The sequence below is a fragment of the Mustela erminea genome, chromosome 19, assembly GCF_009829155.1.
Source record: "Mustela erminea isolate mMusErm1 chromosome 19, mMusErm1.Pri, whole genome shotgun sequence".
NCBI lineage: Eukaryota > Metazoa > Chordata > Mammalia > Carnivora > Mustelidae > Mustela > Mustela erminea.
This window is the reverse complement of record NC_045632.1, coordinates 18,605,781-18,632,121: the sequence shown is the minus strand read 5'-3', so window position 1 is coordinate 18,632,121 and position 26,341 is coordinate 18,605,781. Positions and strand designations below refer to the sequence as shown.

Here is a 26,341-nt window from a genome sequence, read left to right as displayed (position 1 = left end):
TAAAAAATAATCTATTCTAGTTCTCTTTCTATATAAACTTCAGAGTAATCTTGTCTATAGCTACACAAATGTTTGCTGGGATTTTGAAAGTAGTTGCATGAAATCTGCTTGTCAACTTTGGGAGAATTGACATCTTTATTGTATTTAGTCTTCCAGTTCATGAATCTGGTATTTATTTAGGTTTTCTTTTATTGTTTCAGCATTGTTTTATCATTTTCAGTATACAAGTCTTATATAGGTTTTGTTAAATTTATTACATCTAATTATTTCTTTTTAAAAAGCCATTATAAATGGAAGTGTATTTTACATTTTAGCTTTCATGTGCTCATTGTCAATATTTAAAAAGTTACTAATTTTTGTGTTGATTGTGTATTCTGTAACCTGGCTAAACTTCCAGTACTATACTGAGTAGAGTGGTGACAGTGGGCATCCTAGCCTTGTTCCCAATCTGCAGGGGGAAAGTATTCAGTCTTTTAGTGTTGACATATCACCTTCAGGTTTTTTGTTTTTTTTTTAAGGTTAGTTATAGATGGTCAAGTTGAGGAATTTCCTCTCTGTTCCTGGTTTCCAGAGAGTTCTTTTCATAAACAGCTGTTGAATTTTGTCAAATGTTTTTTTCCTACAACAATTTATATGATCATCTGATTTTTCTTCTTTATCCTATTAACATATTACATTGTTTGATTTTCAAATAGTGAATCAGTTTTGTGTCCCTAGAATAATAGTCACTTGGTCATAGTGTATAATTCTTTTCATATATTGCTGAATTCTATCTGCTAGTATTTGGTAAAATTTTTTGTCCCCCATATTCATGAGGAATATTGGTCTGTAGTTTTCCTTTATACTGCTTTGTCTTTTATATTTGTTTGTTTGTATCAGGGTAATCCTGGCTTCAGAGAATGAGTTAAGAAGTGTTCCCTCTCCTATTTTCTGGAAGAGATTATGTTGAATTGGTGTTACTTCTTCAAACATTAGCTTGAATTCTCCAGTAAAGCCATATGTGCCTGGAGATTTTTTTTTTCACATTTTAAATTATCTCAGTAGTTATAGGGCTATTCAAATTACCTAACTGAGGGGCACCTGGCTGGCTCTGTTGGTAATTAATCTGCCTTTGGCTCGGGTCGTGATCCTGGGGTCCTGGGATCAAGCCCTGCATTAGGTTTTCTGCTCAGCTGGGAATCTGCTTGTTCCTCTCCCTCTGCCCTGCTTGTGCTTTTTATCTCTCAAATAAATAAATAAAATCTTTAAAAAACACAAAAATTACCTAATTGACATTTGGTGAGTTGTGGTAGTTTGTATTTTTTGAGGAATTGATCCATTTAATCTTTATTTTGGAATTTATGTGCATAGACTTGTTCATAGTATTCCCTTATTATCTTTTTGATGTCTGCAGGACCTGTCATGACGAATTGATGTTAACAATTTGTCTTCTCTCTTTTTTTGTCAGTCTTGCTAGAGATTTGTCAGCTTTATTGGTCTTTTCATGAAATAGACATTTAATTATCTCTATTATTTCTCTGTTTTCTGTTTCATTGATTTATGCCTTTGTACTTATTATTTCCTTTCTTATGCTTGCTTTGGGTTTATTTTTCTCTTATTTTCTAGCTTCTAGAGATGGAACCTTATATTGTTCATTTGAGGCTTTTCTTCTTCTTCTTTTTTTAAAAGATTTATTTATTTGAAAGAGAGAGCGTGGAAGCCGGAGGAGGGTCAAAGGGAGAGGTAGAGAGAGAGAATCTGAAGCAAACTCCCTACTGAGTGTGGAGCCTGACGTAGGATCAATACCATGACCCTGAGATCATGACTTGAACTGAAATCAAGATTCAGAAGCTTAACCTACTGAGCCTACTTAAGCAGGTGCCCCTGAAGCTTTTCGTCTTTTAATGTAAGCATTCGATGCTATAAATTTCCCTCCTGAACTTAGCTGTGCCTTACAAAATTTGATAAGTTCTATTTTCATTTTCTTTCAGTTCAATTTTTTTTTTAACATTTCTCTTGAGACTTCCTCTTTGACCCATAGATTATTTAAAATTGTGCTGTTTAGTTTCCAACGCTTTGGAGATTTTCCTGTTATTGATTTCTAGTTTGATTCCATTGTAGTTAAAGAATATACTCTATAAGACTTTAATTATTTCAAAATTTTTAAATTTTAAAATTTTCAAAAATTTTAAGTTTTTGTTTCTATCCCTACATACATATTGACTGTTATGTGTCTTGTCATAGATTTCTTTGGGCTTATCTTGTTTGAGATTATTTCAGCTTCTTGAATCTGATGATGGGTTTGTTTGTTTGTTTCATCGAATGAGGGATATTAGTTCTTCAAATGTTTTCTCAGCCTCACCCTTTCTCCTCTCCTTCTGAGACTCCAATGACTTTAATGTTAGATCTTCTGTCATACTAGCCACACATGCCCCTGAGGCTCTGTTCATTTATTATTATTATTATTTTTTTTTTTTAGTTTATTTTCTCTCTCTTGTTCAAATTGGTTAAATCCTATTGGTCTATGTCCCATTTCAGTGATGTTATTTCTATAATCCCCATTCTGCTGTAGAGCCCATTCGTTAAGGTTTTCATTTCACTCGTCGTATTTTTTTAGTTCTAAAATTTCCTTTTGATTCTTCTTTATGTCTTCTTTCTTTGCTGACACTCTATTTTTTCACTTGTTTCAAGTATGTTTGTAATTGCTCACTGAAGCATTTTTATAATGGCTGCTTTAAAATCTTTGTCAGATAATTCCAACATCTGTGTCATCTTGGTGTTTATGTCTGTTGATTATATTCCCACATTCAGTTTGAGAACTTCCTGGTTCTTAGTGTGCCAAGTGATTTACAATTGAAACCTGGCCATTTGGGGTATTATTTATGGGACTGGATCTTATTTAAATTTGTGCTATTTAGGGGCACCTGGGTGGCTCAGTTGTTAAGCGTCTGCCTTTGGCTCGGGTCATGATCCCAGGGACCTGGGATCGAGCCCCACATTGGGCTCCCTGCTCGGCAGGAAGCCCGGTTCTCCCTCTCCCACTTCCTGTGCTAGTGTTCCCTCTCTCGCTGTGTCTCTGTCAAAGAAAAAAATAAAATCTTAAAAAAACAACAACAACTATGCTTTAGTTTTTCACTGCTCCAGTGAAATGAATGGGGGTACTGCCTCATTATTGCAAAGTGGGGGTAGACGTTCAGGTTCACCACTCAGCCCCTCCTGACATCTGGTGTGTGTGTGCGTGTGTGTGTGTGTGTGTGTAGCTTTCTTATCATTGCTAGGCAGGGATAGAAGAACAGGTTCCCCATTATGCATTCACTAATACCACCCTGGCTGGGAGAGGGAGGGTCAATCCGTTGCTGTTTTCCGCATCGCTTCCACGTAGATTCCACAGTAGGAGGTGGGCTTATGACCACTGAGTGACGGTGAAAGCGCTGACTCTCCTCTAAACCTCCTCTTACACCACTCTAGTAAGGAAATGATGCCTCATCACTCCTGGGGTATGTGTGTGTGGATGTTCAGGCTCCCCAGGTGGTCTCCACTGACCCTGTGGGAAGGAATAGTCCAGTGGGGATGGAGTCCAGCTCCACACTCAGCCTTCTCTGGCACCACGCAGATGTGGTATGGGGGACTGGCCTGGGTTCTTCATTACGGCCTAGCAAAGTTGGAAACCTAGGGTCCCACACAGCCTTTGCTGTCAGGGGTGGGAGTGAAGCAGCAGGTTTTTCTGTGATATTTAGCTGAGGCAGAGCAGTTACTGCCTGAAAGACTTCTGTCTTTCTGGGTTTCCCCTTTCTTGGTTCTTTGGCTAGAAGATCAGTTTTGCTGAACTCTTTTTGTCTGTGCCCATTGGCATTTCTAGTTTCTTGCTTCTTTAGTATCCAGTGACAGCCCAGGAATTCACCATCCTACCATTCCTCAGGTCCCAAGGTTCCTAACCAGTGTGTCTTCTCTCAAACTTTCAATGTCTTCTTATGCTTGTTTTATAAAATCCAGGGTTTTAGTGGTTCTGAGCAAAAGAAATAGGGAAGAACACACCTTCCTAGAACATTACTGTTTTTTGAACAAACTGTCCTTTCCCTTTTCCTTCTCAATGGTGACAGTCAGTAGAGCTTGGTGATGTCAGGATGCAGATTCCTCAAAGACTTACCTATTCAAATCCCTGTAGGATCTGGACGGCTCTGCCTGATGTCTGGTTCTGGTCTCAAGACACTGATTAGAAGCCCGACCATATAGAAAGGTTCCAGTCTCATGACTTGCCCGTTCACTAACATTTCATGTAACTTCATGTAAGTTACCTTTCTTCTTCCTGATACCTGTGTGCTCTTCCCTCAACCCTTGGGAGCTGCTGAAGCATCCAGGTAAGTGACCAGACGCCCCACCATTCTTGCCTTTGGAGGAAAAGCATGGGAATGAGAATAACTGGATGGTAGTACTAAACTACAAATATTTTCAGATTGCCCTGTGCCTTTTAGGAGCAGGCTGGCAGTTCTGACGGCCTGGCTTGAATTATCAGCGTTTCCTGAGAGCTGGATGGGGAGGAAGTGGTGGAGGAACTAGCTCTAACTTTCTGATGTAGAAACTCCACATACTGAAACTAAAAACTGACCGTGGGTACTCGAGTGTTCCCTCCAATCTGCCTCTGACCCACATGGCCCTTATACCCTCTTTTCCCACCTCTCCACTTCGCCATGCCTCTTGGTTGCCCTGCGAGTCACAGAAGGGTAGGGGGTGTGGCCGAGGAGGGTGAAAATCCTTCACTCTGCTTCCCCTTTCACTCTCAGATGCGCCCAGGGTCGCCGAAGAAGGAAGACACGAGGAAACAGGTAAAAACCATTTTGCTGTCTTTTGCATTCGGCAAGTCAGTGTGGAGCAGCTTCTGTGTGCCAGGCCTGGGAGCACAGTGGCTAGTTGTCCTCCTTCTTGTCTGTGTTCTAACAGGACACAGACCCCTGTCTTTGAGCATGGCCGCTGACGGGCTTGATGGTCTTCTGAGAGTAAGATGGGTCACCAGATTCCCCGGGAGGGAAGAATGGCCTCGGGGAGGCTGGCTCTGAGATCCGGCAAGGCCCTCAACTGGCCTGTTTTGAGAGACCAGGGGTTTGGTAGTGTGACCTTATGCTGAGCCTTTGTGCCTAATGCCTATCTCTGCCACCCCCCCCACCAGCCTCCTGCCTAGTCTCAGCAGCCTTCCAGTTCTAGGTCTGTGGTCCCACTTCTTATGGCCCAGAGACGGCCTGGAGCTGCTGGGGGTGAGCACACAGCCCTGCTCTGAGGCGTGTCCTCTCCCACTCGTCCTGGTGTCCTCAAGCCATTCCCCCATGAGGGCGGCTGGTGGCAGATGGGGCGCAAGTGTCCAGCTACTAGAGGCTAGTCTTTGCCACAGAGAGGGGGCTCTAGCCCTTGCCACAGCTCTTGTGGAAACACAAAGGGACTTCCAGCGCATCCCTCAAAACACTGACCCTGCGACCTTGCCAAAATCAGTCCTGTGACTGAAAAGTAAAATCAGTCGCATGACTAAAGAAGTGTGGGACAATGGACTGTACTCTGGCCCCCATGCTGGGAGACATATGATGTGCACCCAGCTGATGAAAGGGACCAAAAAGACACACATTTGGGAATTGATTTACCTTTTTAACCCAAGTTTTCTCAAGTGGATGTGGCCTTGAAGACGTTTTTGTGTGTAGCACTGTTAGCGCCCGCACAGCTGGCATCTGTTCTGCCTGGAGAGTCTGCCCGCATTCACAGTCCTCACTCCTAACCTAGGCCCAGCCCAGGCTGGCACAGCCTCTACTCCTGGGGACAGGCCCCCTTCCTGCTCAGCAAGCGGCCTCGCTTTCCCCATGCTGGGTACTGGGCCCCCAACAGCAGCTGGCACGAGCCACGCAGCCTGAGAAGATGAGCAGCCCGAGGGGGTGAGGGGCCCTTGGTGCGTGGGAAATGTTGGCTGCGCAGGTGGGATGGGTGCAGGTCTGTACTGAGACCGGAGACACACTCTGTCACACATCCTGCTAACTCCAGAGGGACCAGCACAGAGGGGCCCAGCCATGCAAATTGGCACTTAAATTTAACTCTCTGTAAATGTAACTCTATGTAAAAGTCTAGTAAGGTGGTGGAGAAGCTCACTAGTGTCTCAAAGAGAGACAGACGGGTCGTGGCTGCAAACTGGGGGCCCTTGACTGCCTCCGGCCCACAGATAGGTTGGGTTTGGCCAGCACCGTGTTTGTTTGTTTCTGAAAGCAGGACATTTCACATGAAAATCTGGCTTCTTACTTCTCTTAAAACTGGAAGGTCAGGCAGTACTGAGCTCCATGTTCCCAACTGGCAACAATTGGCTGGGACTAGCGTGTCATTGTCTTAACCCAAAGCATGACCTCTGTCCCCACCTGGTTGATTTATGTTTTCTTCCCAGCCACCAGGCTTCTCTGAGTGGGACCCTTGGACCACATTCTCCTAAGTTCTTTCAGTCCCCTCTATATGTTCTCCTGGAATCACACTTAATTATTCGTTTTAGAGTAATTTTGTTCTTGGTCTTTAAAATCAAGTTTTGAGCATGGTTCTGCCCTACATAAAACCCTCCAACTACTTGTCTCAAGGTGAGCTTCAAGTTACCCAGGGCCTGGGATTCAAGGCGACCTAGTGGTCTGGTGCCACTCAAAGACTGAGAGCTGGGCAAGAAGTTTATAAAATTATGAATGGATGGACAGATGGATGAATGGAAGGAAGGATGGGATGGATGGATGGATGGATGGATGGATGGATGGATGATGGATGGATGGAAAGAAGGAAAGAAGGAGGGAAGGAAGGATAGATAAGTAGATGGATGGTTGGTTGGTTGGATGGAAGTAAGGAAGGAAGGCTAGGAAGGAAGGCAGGCTCTCTGTACAGAGTTCTTAGGCTGACACAATAGACATGGCATGCCCACAAAAGGCCCCATGAACATCCAGAATTCAGTTCCTGCCATGTAACCCAATGTGGTCCTCCTGGGATCAGGGAAGAGGGGTTGGAGCTTGGTGGGTGAGCAAGAAAGTCATCTGAAAGAAGTAAGTGACCAGACGGCTCAAAGACAAATTCTTCCCGGCCCAGGTTCCTGCTTAGACACAGCACCATGCATCTCCTCGGCCCCTCACTCCTGCTCCTTGGTAAGGACTATGGTCTAGGCTTGGGTTCTGGGATGTCTGTGGGAGCTAGAAAAGGAGGAGAGTTGGGGAGGGTGGGGACAGACAGGGTGTGTGTGTGTGTGTGTGTGTGTGTGTGTACACTTCTCTCTTTGTGTACCTTCCTCTCTCCCTCTAGCTTCAGAGGGGATTCATTATTCATTTGAAAGCTCTTTATGTCCCTCAATAATGCTTTTTGATCACTGTGGTGGGTTCCAGAATACTTGGCCTTCTCTGACTCATCTAAATGGAGGGTTGAGCACCCCCACACTCTCTACAGCTGGGAGGGGGCCTGCGTCTGGATTCCCTGTACCTACACAGTTTACTCTGGGAGTAAAGATGAGCTGGAAGAACTGATCGTGTACAGAAACTATAAATATGATGAAGCCACCAAGAGCTTCGAGGGGTTCATTCTGTATAACGACACAAAGCCTTGGAAGCGTCCTGATCCCCTGGAGAGGGTTCAGTTCCTGGGAGACCAAAGATCCAACTGCACCATACACATCAACCCTGTACTGGAAGAAGACGATGGCTGGCTGGGGCTGAGGATGATAAAGAAGAATTCCAAATGGATGGCGAGAATAGACCTCAATGTCTCTAGTAAGGCCCTGGGGGATGGGGGCCTCTGCCTCGGTTTCTGGCAAGGAGGGAGGTGGGAAACCCCCAACTCCTGGGACAGGGGATGCAAACCAGGCTGCCTGTGGAGGCCAGGCAGGAGCTGCCAGTGAGTGACCCGGGCAAGCCCGAGATAATGGAGCCCAAAGCCTGAGCACCTGTCTCTCCTCAAGCATTGAACCTGGCCCTCAGCTCCCACCCTAGCTAGAATCTGGGTTCCAGTTTGCCTGATTTTTCTTTCTTTCTATTTTTAAGACTTTATTTATTTATTAGAGGGAGAGAGACAAGAGGACAAATGGGGCGGGGGGGATGGTAGGCAGAGGGAGAAGGAGAAGCGGGCTTCCCACTGAGCAGGAAGCCTGATGCGGGGCTGGATCCCAGGACCTCGGGATCATAACCTGAGCCAAAGGGAGATATTTAAGCCAACTGAGCAACCCAGGTGCTCCTGCTTGCCTGATTTTTCAAGGGAGGATGGAAATCTGGTTTGAGTGAATTCTCCCAGTTCCTTAATATTGGCAATTCATTCTAATCAGGCCTCCATGTCTAGAAGAGACACAGGTCAGGGACGAATAAAACCTAGGCCTGGGACCTCCGCCCCATAGCCTATTTCTTCAAAGTGCAGGGGCTGGAGGGGTCTAAGCCCAGTAGCCCTACACTGCGATGAGGGATGTAGCTTCACACCGTCAGTCGTAGGGGTGGCCGAGCCGGGGGTTCCCTAAAGGAATGCCATGTTGGGCGCCTCCCAGCACTGAGGCCGTTACAAATGCAGGTCTGTCATCAGAGCCAGGAAAGGCATGGTGACCAAATCTGGTAAAATTGTCCCAGGGCAGGGGAGCGATCTTGAAAATGCTTAGAGAGCAAACATCAGGGAAGGATAACGAGGTTAAGCATAAAATATAAAACGGGATTCCTAAGGAGAAGCAGGGATCACGGGACCTTGAGCAAAAGCGATGCAAAGCAGAGAAAGGCAGGCCTGAAGAGAGAGATGGAAGGGACTGGCAAGGGGGCCTGAGGGCTTATTTGGGGGCAGGGCATCTATAGCCAGGGGTGAGAGGCCGGCAGGAAGGCACCTGGTCTCCCAGGCCTCCAGCTTGGCCCCTACTCTCTTGCAGAGACCCCGCTTCCACTTCAAATTCAGCTCCCTCCAGAAATCCAGGAGTTCCGGGAAGCCACTCTGACCTGCTTGCTGAATTTCTCCTGCCCTGGGTACAATATCCAGCTGCAGTGGTCCCTGGAAGGGGATCCTGGAGGGTCCCTGAAGGAGCGTGCCATCACCTTGACCTCCCTGACCACCAAGACTATCTCCACCCAGAGCAAGCTCACCTTCCAGCCGCGGTGGACGCAACACGGCAAGAATCTGACATGCCAGCTCTGGGACGGCAAAGCAGAGCAGATGCTCTCCAAGGCAACGGTGTTGCTAGATGTGAAGCGTGAGTGCCCCCCCCCCCCAGGGCCCCAGGGGAAGGATGAGGGTCTTGTCTCTTCTCCTCCACCTCAGAGTGTGCCAAGGGTAGCGGGTACCGACACGGAAGGACGCGTAATGGGTCCGGGGACATCCATGGCTGGGAAAGGTCCCGCCAGGGCTATGTCCCTCCATCACCCCCGTTCTTAGGCCCAGTGTTTTGGGGGAACAGCTTCGTCTTAGCATCTGGTTTGGTCTAAGAGAATAACATAATATCCTTGAGGTATGGTGTGAATTTGAGATCATGTGGTTAGGTTTTTTGCTTCCCTTGGGTGGAGGAGGCGCGGGGTAAGAAATGTCTTCACATCATTGTTTATGCCTCATTCATTCATTCAGTAATATTTACTACGAGCCTCCTAGGTGCCAGGCCTCTTCTTGCCCACTGAGGAGCTAGCGCTGCAGCTGGGGAAGACAGACAATGACTAGATTAACAAAGAAATGCCGATCTTAAGGGTAGGCAGCGATAAGTGTATTAGAGGGAAGCAAAGCTGGGCTCGGACAGAGAGAGGGAGGGACAGAGGCCTCTCTGAGGACAGTGAGCTTGGGTGGAGGGAAAGATTGAGACAGGCAGCTATTTGCCAGAAGATCCCAGGAAAAGAAAAGGGGAAGGACAAAGGCCTGGGGGCGGGAGCTTGGTGCACCTGGGTCAGAGTGAGGGGCCGGAGAGCCTCAGACCTGTGTCCAAGGGGCCAAGTAGTAGGAAAGGAGGGCCAACGCCAGACCTGGTGGGTGGCAGTGCAGTTTTGGATTTTATTCTGCATGGGGAATCCACTGAGCAGTTTCAAGCAGGGGAGGGGCCAAGTCTGATTGACAGGATCAGGAAGACAGCTGACTGCTGGTGGAGACCAGAACTCTGGGAACAGGTTATAGGGTGGCGCACAGAGCAGAGACTGGTTAGGAGTCTGGTGACAGTCACCAGGTGCTTGGACCAGCCCACCCTTGTTGACAAGGGGGACAGCAAGTTCCGCCCACCCTCACCCACTATGTATAGGCCGCTGCTTTATCTGAATCAAAGCCCTGTAACGTCCCACCCGACGTGGCCCCCTCTGAGAAGTCTCCGCCCCCCTCTCCCGCTGCCCCTCTGCTCCTCCAGATGTCCCAAAGTTGAAGATTGAGGGCAGTCCCAAAGAAGTCAATGTAACAGAGGGAGAGTCTGTGACCGTGACGTGCCAGGTCATTAGCAGCAACCCAGAGGTCCGGAACGTAGCCTGGCTCAAAGACGGCACCCAGCTGAGGGAGCAGAAGACATCCACGCTAACTCTGTTCTCTGTGACCAAGAAGATGAGTGGAAAGTACCAGTGTGAGGCCTTCAATGACGTAGGCTCAGGACGGTCGGATGCAGTGGTCCTCCAAGTGTATTGTGAGCCTCCTGGGAGCTGGGGGGTGGTGCAGGCAGGGAGTTAGCAGGGCGTGGAACCGAGGCCCTGGAGCAACAGGGGCCTCTGTTCACCTCCCTCTTCTGCCTCTGCAGATGCTCCAGAACCTTCCAGGGTTGAGATCTTCTCCTCGACAGCTAAGGAGGGGGATCAAGTAGTGATGACTTGTATGTCACTGGCCAATCCTCCTCCAACCAATTACACCTGGTATCACAACGGGGTGGCAGTGCCGGGAAGGACAAGCAAGAGCTTCCAGATCCCAGCGGTTCTCCTCAGCCAAGCTGGGAAATACTCATGCATGGCAGAAAACAGACTTGGTTCTAGTCAAATTGGCCAGGAGACTGAGTTAGACGTCCAGTGTGAGTAGTCACAGAGCCTCTGGGATCTAGCGGGAGAAGGAGGCAGGCCAATGGGGTGAAGGAGAGTCCTGGATCCCCCTGGCAAGCAGGGGGTCTCCCGACACGTACGCTCCTTGGGCAGGTGCCTCACTACTGTTCTGAGTTGTATACCCAGCGCCAGAACAGGGTCTGGCTCGTAACAGGTGCTCAGTAGATGTTTGCTGAATGAATGAGCAGCAAGATGCCAGGGCCCGTGAGGGACGCGGAGAACTTGGTGTCACTTAGACAGTGCTGGAGCTCCAGAAGGGGGCCTGAAGTTTCGAGAACTGGAGCAAAATGTCTCACGCCTCTCATCAGAGGTCAGACCCTGTTTAGCACAGTCTCGTCCGTCAGTCAAGCCCGGGACCAAGAGAATCCCTAAGTTTGAGCCTTGGACCCCGAGATGTCCGAGTCTGAGTCAGATACTCACTCTGATGGGGATGCTCGAACCCTGAACATCTAGACAGTGGGTGTGTGAAGCAGCAGCAACAGCCACGTTTCCAGACTGTTTACTCCTCTCTGAGGGCTTCATCCCAGGTCCCCCTGGCAGGGACTCTACCAGGTCAGGTGTTCTTAGGACCCCATCTGATGGAGAGCACACTGAGTCCCACAGCCCACCATCACTCAGCTCTCAGCCCATCCGGCTCCAGGGCTGTGCTCCGCACTCCCCCCTCCCCCCTTAATGCCTGCACTACAGCAGACTAGCGCTGTGCCCCAGGCCCCCGAGGAGACCCACAGACGGGGCACTTCTACCTTGCATACCCCATGCATTCTCTGCTTGAGCTCTGCTCTAGTCACCACGCCTCAGACCACAGCCAGGGCTCTGGTCCTCGTACAGACCCAGGAGGGAAGCACAAGCCTTCCTTTGGTTGATTTAGGAATTGTGTGAATGCAGGGGATATGCTGGGGCGGGGCGTGGTGGAGAAGGCCCTGGGAAAGGTAGCCTGGACAACAGACTTTTCCTCGCCCATCTGTCTGGTTTTCTCCCAGATGCTCCCAAAGAGGTAACCACAGTGATTGAAAACCCCACGCGGATTCAAGAAGGAGATACTGTGACCCTGTCCTGTAACTACAGCTCCAGCAATCCCAGAGTTACCCAATATGTATGGAACTTCCAAGGCTCTCAGATGAAACAACCACACGAGGTGCTGATAATTCAAAAAGTTGCCTGGAACCCCAGGCCAATCACCTGTGCAGCATGTAACCAGTGGTGTTCGTGGGCTCCCATTGTCAACCTGGATGTCCAGTGTGAGTGACTGGGCAAGGGGACCCAAGAGGTAGCCCAGCTGTGATATGGGCTCTCAGGGCGAGGGGTCTGGGGCCTGGGCCGGAACCTTCACAGAGAATTAAGGGCTGAGAATCTGGCCTCAGGGCCAAGGGGAGAGGAAATCATGGGGACGGGAAGAGGGAAAGGGACCCAAGAGGCCAGCCTGAGGCCCTTGCTCTCCAGATGCCCCCAAGGATGTCAGGGTCCAGCAGATCATCCCCTCTTCTGAGATTCGCTCTGGGAACCGAGTCCGCCTTGAATGTAACTTCTCAAGTAGCCGCCCCAGAGACGTCCGCTTCTTCTGGAAGAAAAATGGAATCTTTCTGAAGGAAGGAAAAGAACTGAGCTTCAACTCCGTCTCTCCAGAAGATGCTGGCAATTACAATTGCTTTGTCAACAATTCCATAGGTCAGACCATGTCTGAGGCCAGGACGCTCCAAGTGCTGTGTGAGTGCGTGGCTGGGGCTGGAGACAGGCCGAAGAGCCCATGGTCAGCTACCTGGATCCTGATTTTGCTTCTCCTTATAGATGCACCAAGGATGCTGCATGTGGCCATCAGCCCGAAGGACCAAGTGATGGAGGGGAAGAAGGCCATCCTGACGTGTGAGAATGATGCCAACCCTCCTGTCCTCCAGTACACCTGGTTTGACTGGAAAAACCAAAACCTCCACCATTATGATCAGATGCTGAGATTGGATCCTGTGAAGATCCAGCACTCAGGCGCCTACCGGTGCGAGGCCACCAACCAGCTGGGCAGGGTCCAGTCACCCCCCAGCACCCTCACTGTCTACTGTAAGTCTCCTCCTGGCCCCTCCTCTCCTGGCCCCTCCCCCGCCATCCTGTGGGGTGGCCCAGCAGGTCACTTCCTGCCCCACACAGGCTCACCTGTCTGCCTCCTTCTCTCGAGACTTCTCCCGACTCTTTCTAGGAGGGTTCCCTCTAGGGCTGCCCCTACCTGCCAGACATCCTGGGCTCTGTCTTTCTCTGTCTCACCCCTGATAGGCTGCTCATCTTTATCTTGAGATTTCAGTATTTTTTTTAAAGATAAGGTAAAATAAAATAGCATGAAAAAGTAAATAGTAGAAAGACACCTCTCCTTTCTTTCTCCCTGAGGACTCTATCCTCTCTCTGAAGGCCTTCAGCACTGGCAGCTGGTTGAATGCCATTACAGAACTATTCTGTACACAATACCATATTCTGCACAATACCATAAGTAGGTCTATGTCTGTACACCCTCCATCACGTGCACACGTTGTCTTGGACGTTCTTTTCTTCCCACATAACAATACCACTCGGAGACTGTGCTATATCCATGTGTGGATATACATACAGGGTGTATAAAGAGTCTGGAAACAATAGGGAAGATATTTAATTGACTTTTTCAGATTAAACGTGGAGCTATGGCTTTAGATTTAGAGGATCGTGGCCTGCAAAGCTGGATGCCTGAACTTTGGAAATGCGACATATTGTATAAACACCTGTGTCTGGGGTCTCCACTTTGCAGACACCCTGGAGACCTGCCTTTTCCCCTCAGGGCTGCATTGTCATTGTCTTCCCGTGCACAGAAGCGATAAACCCTATCCACCCTGAGCCTTCCCCATAGCCCTGCGCTGTCTCCAGCTCTGGTCCCACTGAAAGACAGTTGCAGGAGAAGTTCTGATAAGTATGGCCAAGCAGCCGCTAAAGAAGTTGTAGCTTGTACTGTGTGTCCAGTGTGTACCTGTGTCTGTCACAGAACAGGTGCTTTCCTGAAAGTTAGCCCTTCCCCCACCCAGGCCCCAGTGGGCAGGGGTCAGCTTCTTCCTTTTTCTATATCTTGGCCCCTGCGTATGGAGAAGTTGCCCATGCAATGACAGCGGCCATGCAGAGAAGCTGAGGATGCCTCCTGGGCAAATGTTACAAAGCATTGCTGGCCATGATCCGAGAAGCAGTATCCCCAACTCATGGTTACTCCTTCTCCCACCAGACAGCCCAGAAACCATCGGCAGGCGAGTGGCTGTGGGAGTGGGGTTCTGCCTGGCCACCCTCCTCCTGGCGTTCTGGGGAGTCAAGCTTCAGCGAAGGTAAGCTCCTCCCAAGGGCCACATCCTGGGCTCTCCCTGATACCTTTCCTGGAGTGACTCTGGTTGGCCATCCTGGAGCCCCCCCAGCATGCCCACTGCAAGGGGTCCTGTCCCCACTCCCCGATCCTCACAGAGTGGGGCTTTATTTATTAGCTGGAAGAGGATACGGAGCCAGCAGGGGCTCCAGGAAAGTTCCAGTGGCCAGAGCTTCTTTGTGAGGAAGCAAAAGGTAAGAAATGGAAAAAGATGACCAGGAGGGCAGACTCAGAAGTCAAGTGGAAACAGAGGGAAGGGGGGATGCAGAGCATAGTCGGAGGGGAGGTCAGGGGTCAGAGGCCAGGGGAGGGGGACTCGGGTGGAGAAAGGAGTGGCGAAAGCTGAGGCCTTGTCTCTCTCCCAGGTTAGAAGGGCCCCACTCTCCGAAGAGCCCAACTCCCTGGGGTGCTACAATCCTGTGATGGAAGATGCCGTCAGTTATGCTGCCTTGCGCTTTCCTGTCGGCGACAATGACACACCAAGAACTGGGTACCGAGTGAGGGTCCTGGGATGGGGACACGTGAACCCAGGGAGGGCTGTGGGAGGAACAGCTCGGCTCGTGTCCTGCCTGCCCTCTTTGCGGCAGGCCCATGAGCCAGGCTCCGCTCTGGGGTGCTCTCAGGGGCTCGGGGAGTTCGAAACAGGAAGAGTTCACGCAAAAGTCTTCATCTGCGGCCATCCACCCACCCTCCTTCAGAGATGCAAGGACCCTGGAGACAGAGGGACCTTCTCCAAACACGGATGACACCGTCACTTACTCTGTCTTGAAGAAGTGTCGAGTGGTAAGGGGACTGGGCTGGGGAAGGAGGGGGTGCAGGGGGACCTGGCCTCAGCTGGGAACCCCAGATCGGAAGGACTTGGCGACCTCTGCCGTGGCAAGGGCTGGTGGGGGGCAGGGGGCTGCTCAGACACAGGTGTGGTGGGAGCCAGGGTGGATGGCCCAGTCTGAGATGCTGACTGCACCAGCATGGGGGCAAGAGGACTTCCGCTCGGGCTCCTGGACCCTCTGGAGGAGCCAGGGAGGGAGAAGGCCGGGGACACAGACCGGGAGGCCGGCGGCCATGAGGCCCACCTCACACTGTGTGGCTTTCTCAGGGCGACTATGAGAACGTGCTTCCAAACAGTCCAGAAGATGAGGGGATACACTACTCGGAGCTGGTTCATCTTGGGGTGGGGGAGCGGCCTCAGGCCCAGGAAGCCGTGGAATACGTGACCCTCAAGCACTGAGGGGCCACACCCACTGGAGCAGAGGCACCGAGGAAGAGACCAGAGGGAGAGACCAGGGACAGAGGAGCTGGCCCCACCCCTGCTGCTCAGCTGCAAAGCCACACAACCTCCCTTCCACATCCAAGCACACGCACGCGCGCACACACACCATCACTCGTGCCCTGGTCAGCGCCCAGAACTTCGTATGTGGCCCAGGGATGGGCTTCCTTCTCCATGCTGGTGACCCTGACCTTCCCAAAGACCTTCCTTGTCTGCTCTCCTTCCCACTGGGAAAGTCCTCTAAATCCCGATCCTGCACTGCACACATCCCCCTGCCCCTTCCTGGCCACCTGCCGCCTACTCCCATCCCCCACCCCCAAACCCCATCCCCAGCGGGCCGGCATCCCTGCTGGGGTCAGCTTGTGACTGTATTTTTTCCTTTCCCTCTCCATCCGTTTGGACCTCTCACTCCTGCTCTGAAAGCCGCACTCACTGGTCCTGTGCCTAATTTCTGCCTCTGGGGCAAAGCACAGGGATAGAGCGGCTGTCCTGAGCTGCGTTCTCCAAGGGTCGGCAAGGCATTCCATTACGCTGCTGCAGCCCCTCCCCATGGGGGTCTGGTGGGCTGAGACATACACTGGTGTGGACAGACGTGTAACACACACAGAGCTGCATAATAAAGATGGCTCAGATACCACCTCAAAGAACCCATGAACGATTCCCATCTGTGGGGTGAGAGTGAGAATGGGGAGATGCAGGAGGGCCTCGTGGGACCTGGGGAGAAGGGAAAGTGGTTGAGGCAACCTCAAGGTCAAATCAGCAGCCTGGGGAGTCCGTTGTCGTGTTGCAAAGGGTGCACTGACCCTGCAGGCAGACCAGCACGAGTCTGAGTCCTGACGCTTCTGCTAACAAGCTCAGTGATCTTGGGCAAGCTCACCAGCCCACCTGAGCCTCAGTTTCTTCATCTGCAAAATGGAGATGCCGCCCCCTACGCGGCAGGCAGCTCAAGACAGGAAGTGAGGACATATATTGGAGTCACTTATCAGAAACCTAACACAACAGCCTGACGTCCCTAAAAACCAGATTGCCATCTTGTTTGCCACTCTTGAAGAATGTAAGAAGGGGAACCCGATTCATCACTCGCAGCTTTTCTCAAAAGTCCCACTGCCAAGCTTGGTCACACCCCACAGTTGCCCAAGAACTTCTCGAAAGCCAGCTGCCTTGAGAAATCTCATCACTTGCCTCTTGACCCACCGTCACCTTTACCCGCTCCCTGTCACGTTCGCTAATTCGGACTTTCCAGTTCGGTCCTCCCAGTTTCCCCACCATGTTCAGGTTTGACCTTTCTCCACCTATTCTTAAAAGCAGAAACAAGGGGACGCAAGTTCCTGGCCCGTGGTGGGCGCTGCACAAATTCCACCTTCCTCCCCTGTGCTCCCTTCCCATCTGCTCGAGACCGGAATCTACTCTCTGAGCAGACGACGTTCTGGTCATTCTTGGAATTGTGCCAGAACAAGGCACTCATTTCCCCCACCAATCCACTTTGTCCCCAGTGTGAGTTAGCCCTTCTGGACGAAGGGGGGACAGCCAGAACTGTCTCAGGCAGAAGGTAAGGGTTTAGGTTTTCTGTCTCTAGAATAAGGTCCAGGATCATTCGCCCATTCAACTGTGTATTCAGGAAAAATTTACCGAACACCTGTCAGCTTGTCCAGCATCCCGTATAGAGCAGTTGTTGGGGGTACAAAAAAGAAAGGACATCAGCCTCATCTTGGGGACCTCTAGTCTAGGGTACCCATAAGGTTTTAGGGCATGATCCCCTCTAAGGAGCTGGAGGCAGCCCTGAACCTGATGAGGCCTGGCACGGGCTCCCTGGCAACCAGCATGTGCCCTGCCTTCCTGTTTGAGCCCAGCTGCCGACATTAACCTACTTCGTGACCAACTGACCGAGAGATGTGGCTGTCAACAGGCCAACAGAATTCAGACAGCTCTGAAGCCAGGGCCTCCAGAACCCAGGCAGCAATCCACACGGCCCCAGATCACCCTGTCCTCTCAGGGCCCAGACAACCAGCCATTCATTCACTTACTGAGTCCTACTATGGACACAACAAGCAGAGGATAAAGCAGACAGAAATCTTGGGCCTCACTGACCAACATCCCAGCAGAGGAGCCAGCAAATCTGATATCACAGACTCATGAATGCTAGGAATAAACACAGCGTAAGATGAAGATAGACTGGAGTGGGGGAGGGACCCATCTGGAGAGGGTTTGAGGAAGGCCCTCAGGTGACACTGGGCAGAGACCTGAGCCGGCAGAGGCATGGTGCTGAGGCAGAGATCTTGAAGATCCAGGGTCTCCCCCTCACAACCTGCTTTTCTCTTCTTCCAAATGCTTGTTACAGGAGGTGAAATGGCCCTTCTTTTGACTTTTCCTGGGTTCTGTCAGTTTCCGAAGATAAAATATTAAACACAGATGGCAAGTTCTTCTACAGTCCAGGGGAGGTGCTGGACCACCTATGTAGGACAGGGAAGGGAGGCAACCAAGACTCAGTTGAGTGAATGAAGTAGAAAACGGGGATCCAATCGTGTCTTTGGAGGCCGTGGTTGGTATGCTGAGAATCCCTTGCTGCCTCCACCAGAAGCCTGGTGGGGAGCACTTCGGGAAACCACTAGCGAATCTCGTCCTGGGTGACGTGGAATCTGGGAGAACGTGGCAGCCTGATGACTGACACACACACCCAAAAAAAAAGTCCAGAGAGAGGCTGTCTTGTCCATTTGAGGGAGAGACAGACAGGCAGAGAGAGAGAGAGAGAGAGAGAGAGAGAGAGAGAGAGAGAGAGACAGGCATAGTCAGAGACAGAGAGACAGAATCATAGAGACAGGCTGTGGCCATTTTAAATCCCACTCGGGTCTTCCTAGAGAGGCAGGGTGACCCCAGTAGGGGGTAAACAGCTAAATTCTGAGAGGCTGAGAAGAAACCGAAGCAGGCAGCTGGAGTCTTGCACCATCTATGCTTTACTGAGAGCCGCTCAGTGTCCCTCCATGTGCCCCAGAGAGAAGCCTGGCACCTTCGTGCCACCAAAGGAGACCCATCCTTGGTCTGTCCTCCTCCCCATTCCCGTCAGCGCCAGAAGGCAGGGTCAGAAACTACTGTCACTGAGCCAGAGGGCAGAGGAGAGGGAAAACCTTCTCCTCCCAAAACGCGCCCACAGCCTGTCGCAGAGGCAACACCTTGGAATGATGACTTCATCGTCCCCACATCAGTCACCAGATGGATATGGTGTGGGTCACCCAAGCTTGTTACCTATGAGTGAGTGCTGCCCACTAGCCAGGGCCTGCCCATGGGCTCATCTGGGAGGAGAGAAAACAGTGCCCAGAGCAGGTCTGAACGGGCTGGGGTGGGGTGGGATTGAGCTGTGCTCTGGTCGTACCCCGACAACCCTGCTCCTTTAAGGGACTAGCTACACACTCCTCCTGCTGCCTAGGGGCAAAACCCTGGTTGCTACCCTGTCCCTTCCTGTGTTTGCATCATCTGTTTGGACCCTCACCTCCTTGCCTCAGCTCCTGCTCGAGATGCCTCATTAGCTGCTCACCCAGGCTGCTGATGCCTCGGGCTAATGGCCTGCCACCCCGCCCTCCTCTCCCTTCCGGCTCACTGCCCATCCCGGACACCCTCCCTCAGCCGGGCCAGGGGGACTCCTGAGCCTCAGAGACATCTGGCAATGCCAAGAGGTGAGTCCGTCTTTCTGTGGCTCCTCTCTCCATGGCGATTATTCCCCCAGACTCCTCCATTTACCCACTTAGGGTGCCCCCGAAGTTGGCTAAGCTCATTACCTTTGGCACTGATGGGACCTGGCTTCCCCTCAGGCTCTGCCCTGCCACCCCCCGTGCCTGCCCTTGGCCACAGCCTCTACCTTACCCAAATCCTGACATTCCCTCCACCCACCACCCCAACTAGGAGTTGCCTGCAACCCTCACTGACTGCGATGCAGACTCTCAGCCATCCCTTTTGGGAGGAGGGGGGCAGCTGCTTCCCTTCCCAGAGAAGTGGGGGTGGGGAGTGGACACAGGACTCTAACTTCCCATCCTAGGAAAAACATACACCCCTTGGGGCCCAACTATGTACTAATTTTCTACCCTTTCTCTCCCCAGTCTCAGAAATTAGGAGGCTTTTCCTGTAATGGGACGTGCACGCTTTCCATTGTGTTTTAAGAGAGGACATGGTGGAAAAGAAGCAGAGGACTGAGGGCGAGCCGTCCTCACTTCGAATCCAGACTCACCGTCGTACTGGCACCAGCTCTCTCATGGGCCTCTCTGCTTGAGATAGTTGTCATCCCACTAGATGACTTCTAACACCCTGAGCAGTCTGTGACCCCAGGAGCCCCCGAGCACCACCCCTCACCTTACCCCAGGCCTATCCAAGGGTGGGGAGGAAGTAGAGCTCAGGAGCGTGGAGGCCAGCCCCGGCCCCATGGACCTGCCCCCGCAGCTCTCCTTTGCCCTCTATGCGGCCGCCTTTGCGTTGGGCTTCCCACTCAACGCCCTGGCCATTGGGGGTGCCGTGTCCCACGCCCGGCTCCGCCTCACCCCTAGCCTTGTCTATGCCCTCCATCTGGGCTGCTCTGACCTCTTGCTGGCAGCCTCTCTGCCCCTGAAGGCGGTGGAGGCCCTGGCCTTGGGTGCCTGGCCTCTGCCGGCCCCACTCTGTCCTGCCTTTGCTCTTGCCCACTTCGCTCCGCTCTATGCCGGTGGGGGCTTCCTGGCTGCCCTGAGCGTCGGCCGCTACCTAGGGGCTGCTTTCCCCCTGGGCTACCAAGCTGCCCGGAGACCGTGCTATTCCTGGGGGGTGTGTGCGGCCATATGGGCCCTTGTCCTCTGTCACCTGGGGCTGGTGTTTGGGTTGGAGGCTCCGGGAGGCTGGATGAACAATACCACCAGCTCCCTGGGCATCAACACACCAGTCAATGGCTCTCCAGTCTGCCTGGAGGCCTGGGACCCAGCTTCAGCGGGCCCCGCTCGCCTCAGCCTCTCTCTCCTGCTCTTCTTCCTGCCTCTGAGCATTACAGCCTTCTGTTACGTGGGCTGCCTTCGGGCACTGGTCCGCTCAGGCCTGAGCCACAGACGGAAGCTAAGGGCAGCCTGGGTGGCCGGGGGGGCCCTGCTCACACTGCTGCTCTGCTTAGGACCTTACAATGCCTCCAATGTGGCTGGCTTCCTGCGCCCCAACATGGGAGGCTGCTGGCGGAAACTGGGGCTCATCACAGGGGCTTGGAGTGTGGTGCTCAACCCGCTGGTGACTGGCTACTTGGGAGGGGCTACCGGGAGGGTGACAAGTGTGGCAAGAACAAAAGGAGGGACATCCCAGAAGTAGTAGCCCCTGCTGGGGAGAAGGGGTATGGAAGAGAGCTGGTTGCTTGTCTGGGCCCCTGGAGCCCAGAGCAAAAGAAACTGCAGGGCAGCGTGGACTGGGAGCATCCTTGGACCTGCTTATGGAAAGAACTGAGCCTGGCAGAAGACTGCATCCCAGCTGGAGGGCAGAACAGAGGCTGGGAGCTAGGTCACAGCAAGAAGGTAAGCTTGTGTCTGTACACATCAGCATGACTCCCTACCTCTGCCTGTCTCTTTTCTCCTCATGCCCCACCTGCCAGTGCTATGGAAGTTTTCTTCCAATATAGAGGAAATGCCACTCTGATGATACACTTTGGGAGACGCTACTCCCAAAATATTTCCTTGGAGAGAACAGTTTAAATTTCCCAGTAAGAGAAGACGCAGGAGCAAGATACTGATGCTGTTATACCATCTGGAACTCACAAGAGGGCACCATTCGATCTGTGAATGGGAAGTTGGTAGGAAAAGCTGCCTCAGCAGCGAGAAAAAATACTACACCAGAAATAGTCATGAACAAACACAGAGTCTCTGAGACGTGACAGTCACCACATCGAGCACTTTAAAAGTGTCCCATTTCACACAATCCTTTGATATGGCCATGCAGCTGCTGTACACATGGGCAGGTGGTTCATTGCACAAGGGTGCCAGGCAGAGGGGCAAACATTGATTAAACTCTAACCTGAGCTTTGCTCACCAGGCCATGTGCCTGGCATGGGGCTGTTTCCATCCGAAGGAAAGAATATGTTATTCTAATCTGAACAAAGTTGCTGCTTACTCCTCAAGCGGTGCACCCTGGTGGAGGGTGCTGCCACCTGGAGGGGGGTGCCTTTTCCTCATTTGTACAGAGGCACTATGTAAGTTAGCTACAGTCCTAGAACAAGTCTTATCACCATCTTCATTTTGCAGGTTAAGAAATGTTCCCAAGGACAAACCATAAGAGACTCTTACTGTCACAAAACAAAATGAGGGTGACCAGGGGGAGGGGAGCAGGTGGAGCAGAGAGAGGTTATAGACATTGGGGAGGGTATGTGATATGGGGAGTGCTATGAAGTGTGTAAACCTGGTGATTTGCAGACCTGTACTCCTGGGGCTAATAATACATTATATGTTTATTTTAAAAAATTTAAAAAAAAAGAAATGTTCCCAAGGCCCTACAGCAAGGAAAGGGTGGATGTGGGATGCGATACTTCAAGGCAGGACCTCCAAAGAGCAGGGGCATTTGAAAAACTGGGTATCAGGGTGAACGCCTGTCCTTGTGGTCCACTTTGCGAAGGTGAATGGTGGCACCCTCAATCTGTGAGAGAGTGGGTAGAGGAGAGTGGCCATGGAGGAGACAAACATCTGGGCATCTGCTCTGATGAGGCGAGGTGCAGGAAACAGACTTGTTCCTTTAAAGACGATAATGCCACGGACATATAAGACACAGGAAGTCAAGCTGCATACCTGGCATGCACGAACCAGTTTATACAAGCTATTTCTTTTTATGCATAAATGTCCACAAGGGCAAGGCATTTTATTTGCTGATATATTCCCAGCACCTAGAGGGGAGCTTGGCACATAGCAGGCTTTCATTCAATGTTTACTGCATGAATGAAGGTTCACAATAGCCTTCCAAGGAAAACATTATTTCCTGTTGTATAACTAAAACAGACCAGAGAAGTTATGAAACTTGCCTGAGGCTCTGCAGAAGTGAGAAACAAGTTTATTCCCTGCACAGTGGTGAGACCAACGAATTTCAGTGTAAGCTGACCTCTAGCCCAAGTGGCCTCACTCCCCTCCTCCCAGGAAGCCAGGGACCGCTCTCTCTCCCACCGCTTGGGAGCACCTGCTGCTTCTGGACCACTTCTTCTGGAGAATTGTACCTGCTCCTTCTAAGGGTGGAATTTAGGGTCCCTGAAACCCCATGTGATCTGCCACAAGCACCCTCATGACCCTTGCCCCTTAAGCCCGAAGGCTCCTACATGTTCTCCCAGCAGGTCAGTCCGTGCACCTGTCATTCTGCTTGCCTTAAGTGCTTCCACCATGGCTCTCTGCCTTTGTGACGCTGAGGTTTTATTACCCTCTGACCACTCCATTCCCTGAGATCTCACTCCCATGAAACCCACGACAGCAAAAACTATTTTCAACAACTTATTTGGGATAAAATCGATACCTCATAAAATTCACCCATTTTAAGTGTACAAGTCAATGCTTTTCAGCAAATTTACTAAGGTAGGCAACTCTCACTTTCATTCAGTTTAGAACATTTTCATCTGCCCAGTAAGACCCCGCCCTGGTCATTTACAGTAAATCCCCCTAAGTCCCCGGGGCAACAAGTAATCTATTTTCTATAGATACAAATTGGCCCATTCTGGACATTTCATATACATGGAAACATACAGTGTATGGCCTTTTATGTCTCACTTGTTTCACTTGGCATGTTTTTGGGGTTCTAGTACTCATAGATATTTCATTCCATCTTACGGGCAAATAGTATCCCATCGTAGGGATAGGCCACGATCCATCCTTTCAGCAGCTGATGGACTACCGGTCGGGGGGGGGGTTCCTACTTTCTGGCTATTATGAATAATGCTATTGTGAACACTGCTGAAGCAGTGGAGCTGGATCACACAGTAAACTGATATTAACTGTTTTAAGAAACTGCTTTCCAAGGTTACTTTACCATTTCATATTCTTACCAGCAACGTATGACAGGATTCCCACTCCTTAGCGTCCTGCCAACCATCTTGTCCGATTTTTTGCCTATAGCCATTCCAGCGGGCATAAAAGGGTTATCTCACTGTACTCCATAAATATTTGAATGAATAAACCCATAATCTCTGAAGTCAGACAGAACTGGGGTTTGAACCCCAGGGGTGATCCTTAACAAGCTGTGTTGCCTGGAATGAGTCATGTCACCACCGAGGAGCCCGAAGACAGAATGGCGATGCCCTCATGGGCAGAGTGTCTGCTACTGATTATGTGACCCCTAAATCATCATTACCATCATTAGTCTTCTCATTATTACCATCACCCCGGAGACAAGCCCACACCAGTGACCGGGATGATGGCAGCCACCATCTGTTAGGTACCCACCACCACACGCCAGGTTCCCTTCTCAGCCCCTGACATACTAATGCTCTCATCTAACGACAACCCTATGAAATTGGTACTGGGATGGTCCCTCCTTTGCAGATGGAGAAGCGGAGACAGAGTTTAGGTCACTTGCCCGAAATCAGAGTCAGTGACAGAGCTGACAGCACAGCCAGGCCACTGGCTCCAGATCCCCAGGCTCCCCATCACTGCCTTAGGCTGCCTGCCCTTATTAGGCAAATTAGATAGCTGCCATTCCAGAGAAGCAAATAAGAATCAGGTGGGGGATCCAGAGGGGAAGATGAGGTTGGCTCAGGGTTGTCTCAGGCATCCCCTCGGAGATAGCCTGAGAGCAAGGCACGGAGTAGTGGAATTTGCTCCTCATTTTGCATACTATACTGGCTTGGAGCTGATAAAGGAGCTAAACGCATCTTTTGTGCGATTGCTCAGTGGTGAATGATGTCACGGGTCTTTATCAGTTCTGCCAGATAATAGCTAACTTACACTGTTCTCCAGAAGCTGGCAAAGAGCTGGGCGCAGAGCAGCTGAGTTCTCAAATAAGCAGGTAAGCATGGGGCCTTGAGGGGCTTGGGAGGGGGCCCCTTGGTGGAAAGGGACAGGGAATAGGGTACAACCAGGAAGACAGGCAGGCTTACCGTTTTGGAGAAAGCATCAGAGGGCATGAAGGGGCTGCGTGGAGGGGCGGGTGTTCCCTGCCAATGGTTGAGATGCTGCTGGCACGGGGCATGAAGTCCCCCTACCCCCGAGCCTGTCCCCTCCATCTAGCTGTCTCTTTCTCCAGTGGCCATCACCATGGGCACAAGTCCAAAATGGTCCTTCTTCCCCGGCGATCACTGGCTCTACTTCTCCGTGTACCTCTTCACCTTCATCGTGGGGCTCCCCCTCAACATGATGGCCCTGGTGATCTTCGTGGGCAAGCTGCGGCGGCGCCCGGTGGCCGTGGACGTGCTTTTGCTCAACCTGACCCTCTCCGACCTGCTCCTGCTGCTCTTCCTGCCATTCCGCATGGTGGAGGCCGCCAGTGCCATGCACTGGCCCCTGCCCTTAGTCTTCTGCCCCCTCTCTGGATTCCTCTTCTTCACCACCATCTATCTGACCTCCCTCTTCCTGACAACTGTAAGCATTGAGCGCTTCCTGAGCGTGGCCTACCCGATATGGTACAAGGCCCGGCCCAGGCCTGGACAGGCCAGCCTGGTCAGCGGGGCCTGCTGGCTCTTGGCCAGTGCTCACTGCAGTGTGGTCTACGTCATCGAATTCTCAGGGAACTCCTCCTACAGCCAGACTACGAACAGCACCTGCTACTTGGAATTCGAGGAGGCCCAGCTGGCTGTCCTCCTCCCCGTCAGGCTGGAGATGGCTGTGGTCCTTTTTGGGGTGCCCCTGCTCATCACCAGCTACTGCTATGGCCGCCTGGTGTGGGTGCTCAGCAGGGGAACCAACCACCGAAGGAAGCGGCGTGTGGTTGGGCTTGTGGCAGCCACCCTGCTCAACTTCCTTGTCTGCTTCGGGCCCTACAACGTGTCTCATGTCGTGGGCTACATCAAGGGTGAAAGCCCAGCGTGGAGAAGTTATGTGCTGCTTCTTAGCACCTTGAATTCCTGTGTCGACCCCCTTGTCTACTACTTCTCATCATCCGGATTCCAGGCTGACTTTCACGAGCTGCTGAGAAGGCTGACGGGGGGCAGGGGCCCTTGGAAGCAGGAGGGCAGCATGAAGCTAAAGAAGAGTGAGGAGGGGGGCAGCCATGGGAGCTGTCCAACGTAGGGAACAGGGAGCGGACTCTGGCAGTGGCCAGGCAGTTCCTAGCTGGAGTCAGGCAGGACTAGGGAGTGAGATGGGGGAGCCGGGGGTTGATACAGCTGGGACGGAGCAGGCATCCAGCCTCCCCAAGGATGCTCACCCAAGCCTAGCTCTCGGCCTCACCCAACTGCCCTCCTTTTATATTCCCCCTCTGCCCCCCACCCCTGAAGCTGTGGATTGAGCCCTGGGAGACAGTCGGGATGAGAGCATGCTCTGGAGAAAAATGACCTCCCATGGCAGCAGGGCGGCTCCCATGCTTTTTGGAAGGTAAAGGAGGAGTTGAGAGCAGTGACCAGGGACTGAGGGAGCTGCCTGGTGGCTTGGGACAGGAGGGGGAAGAAGTCACCCTCCAGAGCTGCTCCTACTCGCAGGTCAAGAGTGGGTACACAAAACCCCAGGCTTGAGGGAGCATCCTGCTCTCATGCGGATTTTTTCCAGAAAGTTTCCATTGTTCAGTAAATTCAGATTTTCGGGGACATTTATGGAAAATAATAGAAGAAAAATTACCTAAATAAATCTGGTAGCAAGT

The 26,341-nt window shown here is 51.5% G+C and overlaps 3 protein-coding genes across 7 annotated transcripts; all 3 read left to right on the top strand.

Annotated features, from left to right (window-relative positions):
* The first annotated feature begins 4,571 nt into the window (after nucleotides 1-4,571).
* CD22 (CD22 molecule) lies at nucleotides 4,572-16,246 on the top strand. 5 transcript variants are annotated; one of them, XM_032323606.1, is made up of 14 exons: nucleotides 4,572-4,802; nucleotides 7,063-7,136; nucleotides 7,353-7,733; nucleotides 8,861-9,178; nucleotides 10,304-10,570; nucleotides 10,682-10,945; nucleotides 11,954-12,211; nucleotides 12,414-12,677; nucleotides 12,759-13,022; nucleotides 14,197-14,293; nucleotides 14,447-14,522; nucleotides 14,694-14,818; nucleotides 14,952-15,111; nucleotides 15,425-16,246. In XM_032323606.1, exons 2-14 carry the CDS (start codon nucleotides 7,085-7,087, stop codon nucleotides 15,554-15,556), a joined length of 2,658 nt encoding a protein of 885 aa, XP_032179497.1. In that variant the 5' UTR covers nucleotides 4,572-4,802; nucleotides 7,063-7,084; the 3' UTR covers nucleotides 15,557-16,246. The 5 variants fall into 5 exon arrangements, with proteins under 5 accessions (XP_032179497.1, XP_032179499.1, XP_032179500.1 ...); XM_032323607.1 differs by having other exon boundaries at nucleotides 4,573-4,802; nucleotides 15,027-15,111; XM_032323608.1 differs by lacking the exon at nucleotides 10,304-10,570.
* Nucleotides 16,247-18,361: 2,115 nt separating this feature from the next.
* On the top strand, nucleotides 18,362-20,919 carry FFAR1 (free fatty acid receptor 1). The gene is made up of 2 exons (XM_032323723.1): nucleotides 18,362-19,263; nucleotides 19,684-20,919. Exon 2 carries the CDS (start codon nucleotides 20,003-20,005, stop codon nucleotides 20,900-20,902), a length of 900 nt encoding a protein of 299 aa, XP_032179614.1. The 5' UTR covers nucleotides 18,362-19,263; nucleotides 19,684-20,002; the 3' UTR covers nucleotides 20,903-20,919.
* Nucleotides 20,920-21,060: 141 nt separating this feature from the next.
* On the top strand, nucleotides 21,061-26,341 carry FFAR3 (free fatty acid receptor 3). The gene is given in 4 exon segments (XM_032323714.1): nucleotides 21,061-21,102; nucleotides 24,508-24,556; nucleotides 24,794-25,741; nucleotides 25,744-26,341. Coding segments are annotated over 2 exon segments (1,032 nt in total). The 5' UTR covers nucleotides 21,061-21,102; nucleotides 24,508-24,556; nucleotides 24,794-24,804; the 3' UTR covers nucleotides 25,839-26,341.

Coding starts and splice junctions, on each gene's coding strand:
- CD22 (XM_032323606.1), top strand. CDS start 7,085: ATGCATCTCCTCGGCCCCTCACTCCTGCTCCTTGGTAAGGACTATGGT. Junction 10,946..11,953: donor GACTGAGTTAGACGTCCAGT/GTGAGTAGTCAC, acceptor GTTTTCTCCCAG/ATGCTCCCAAAGAGGTAACC. Junction 12,212..12,413: donor TGTCAACCTGGATGTCCAGT/GTGAGTGACTGG, acceptor CTTGCTCTCCAG/ATGCCCCCAAGGATGTCAGG.
- FFAR1 (XM_032323723.1), top strand. CDS start 20,003: ATGGACCTGCCCCCGCAGCTCTCCTTTGCCCTCTATGCGGCCGCCTTT.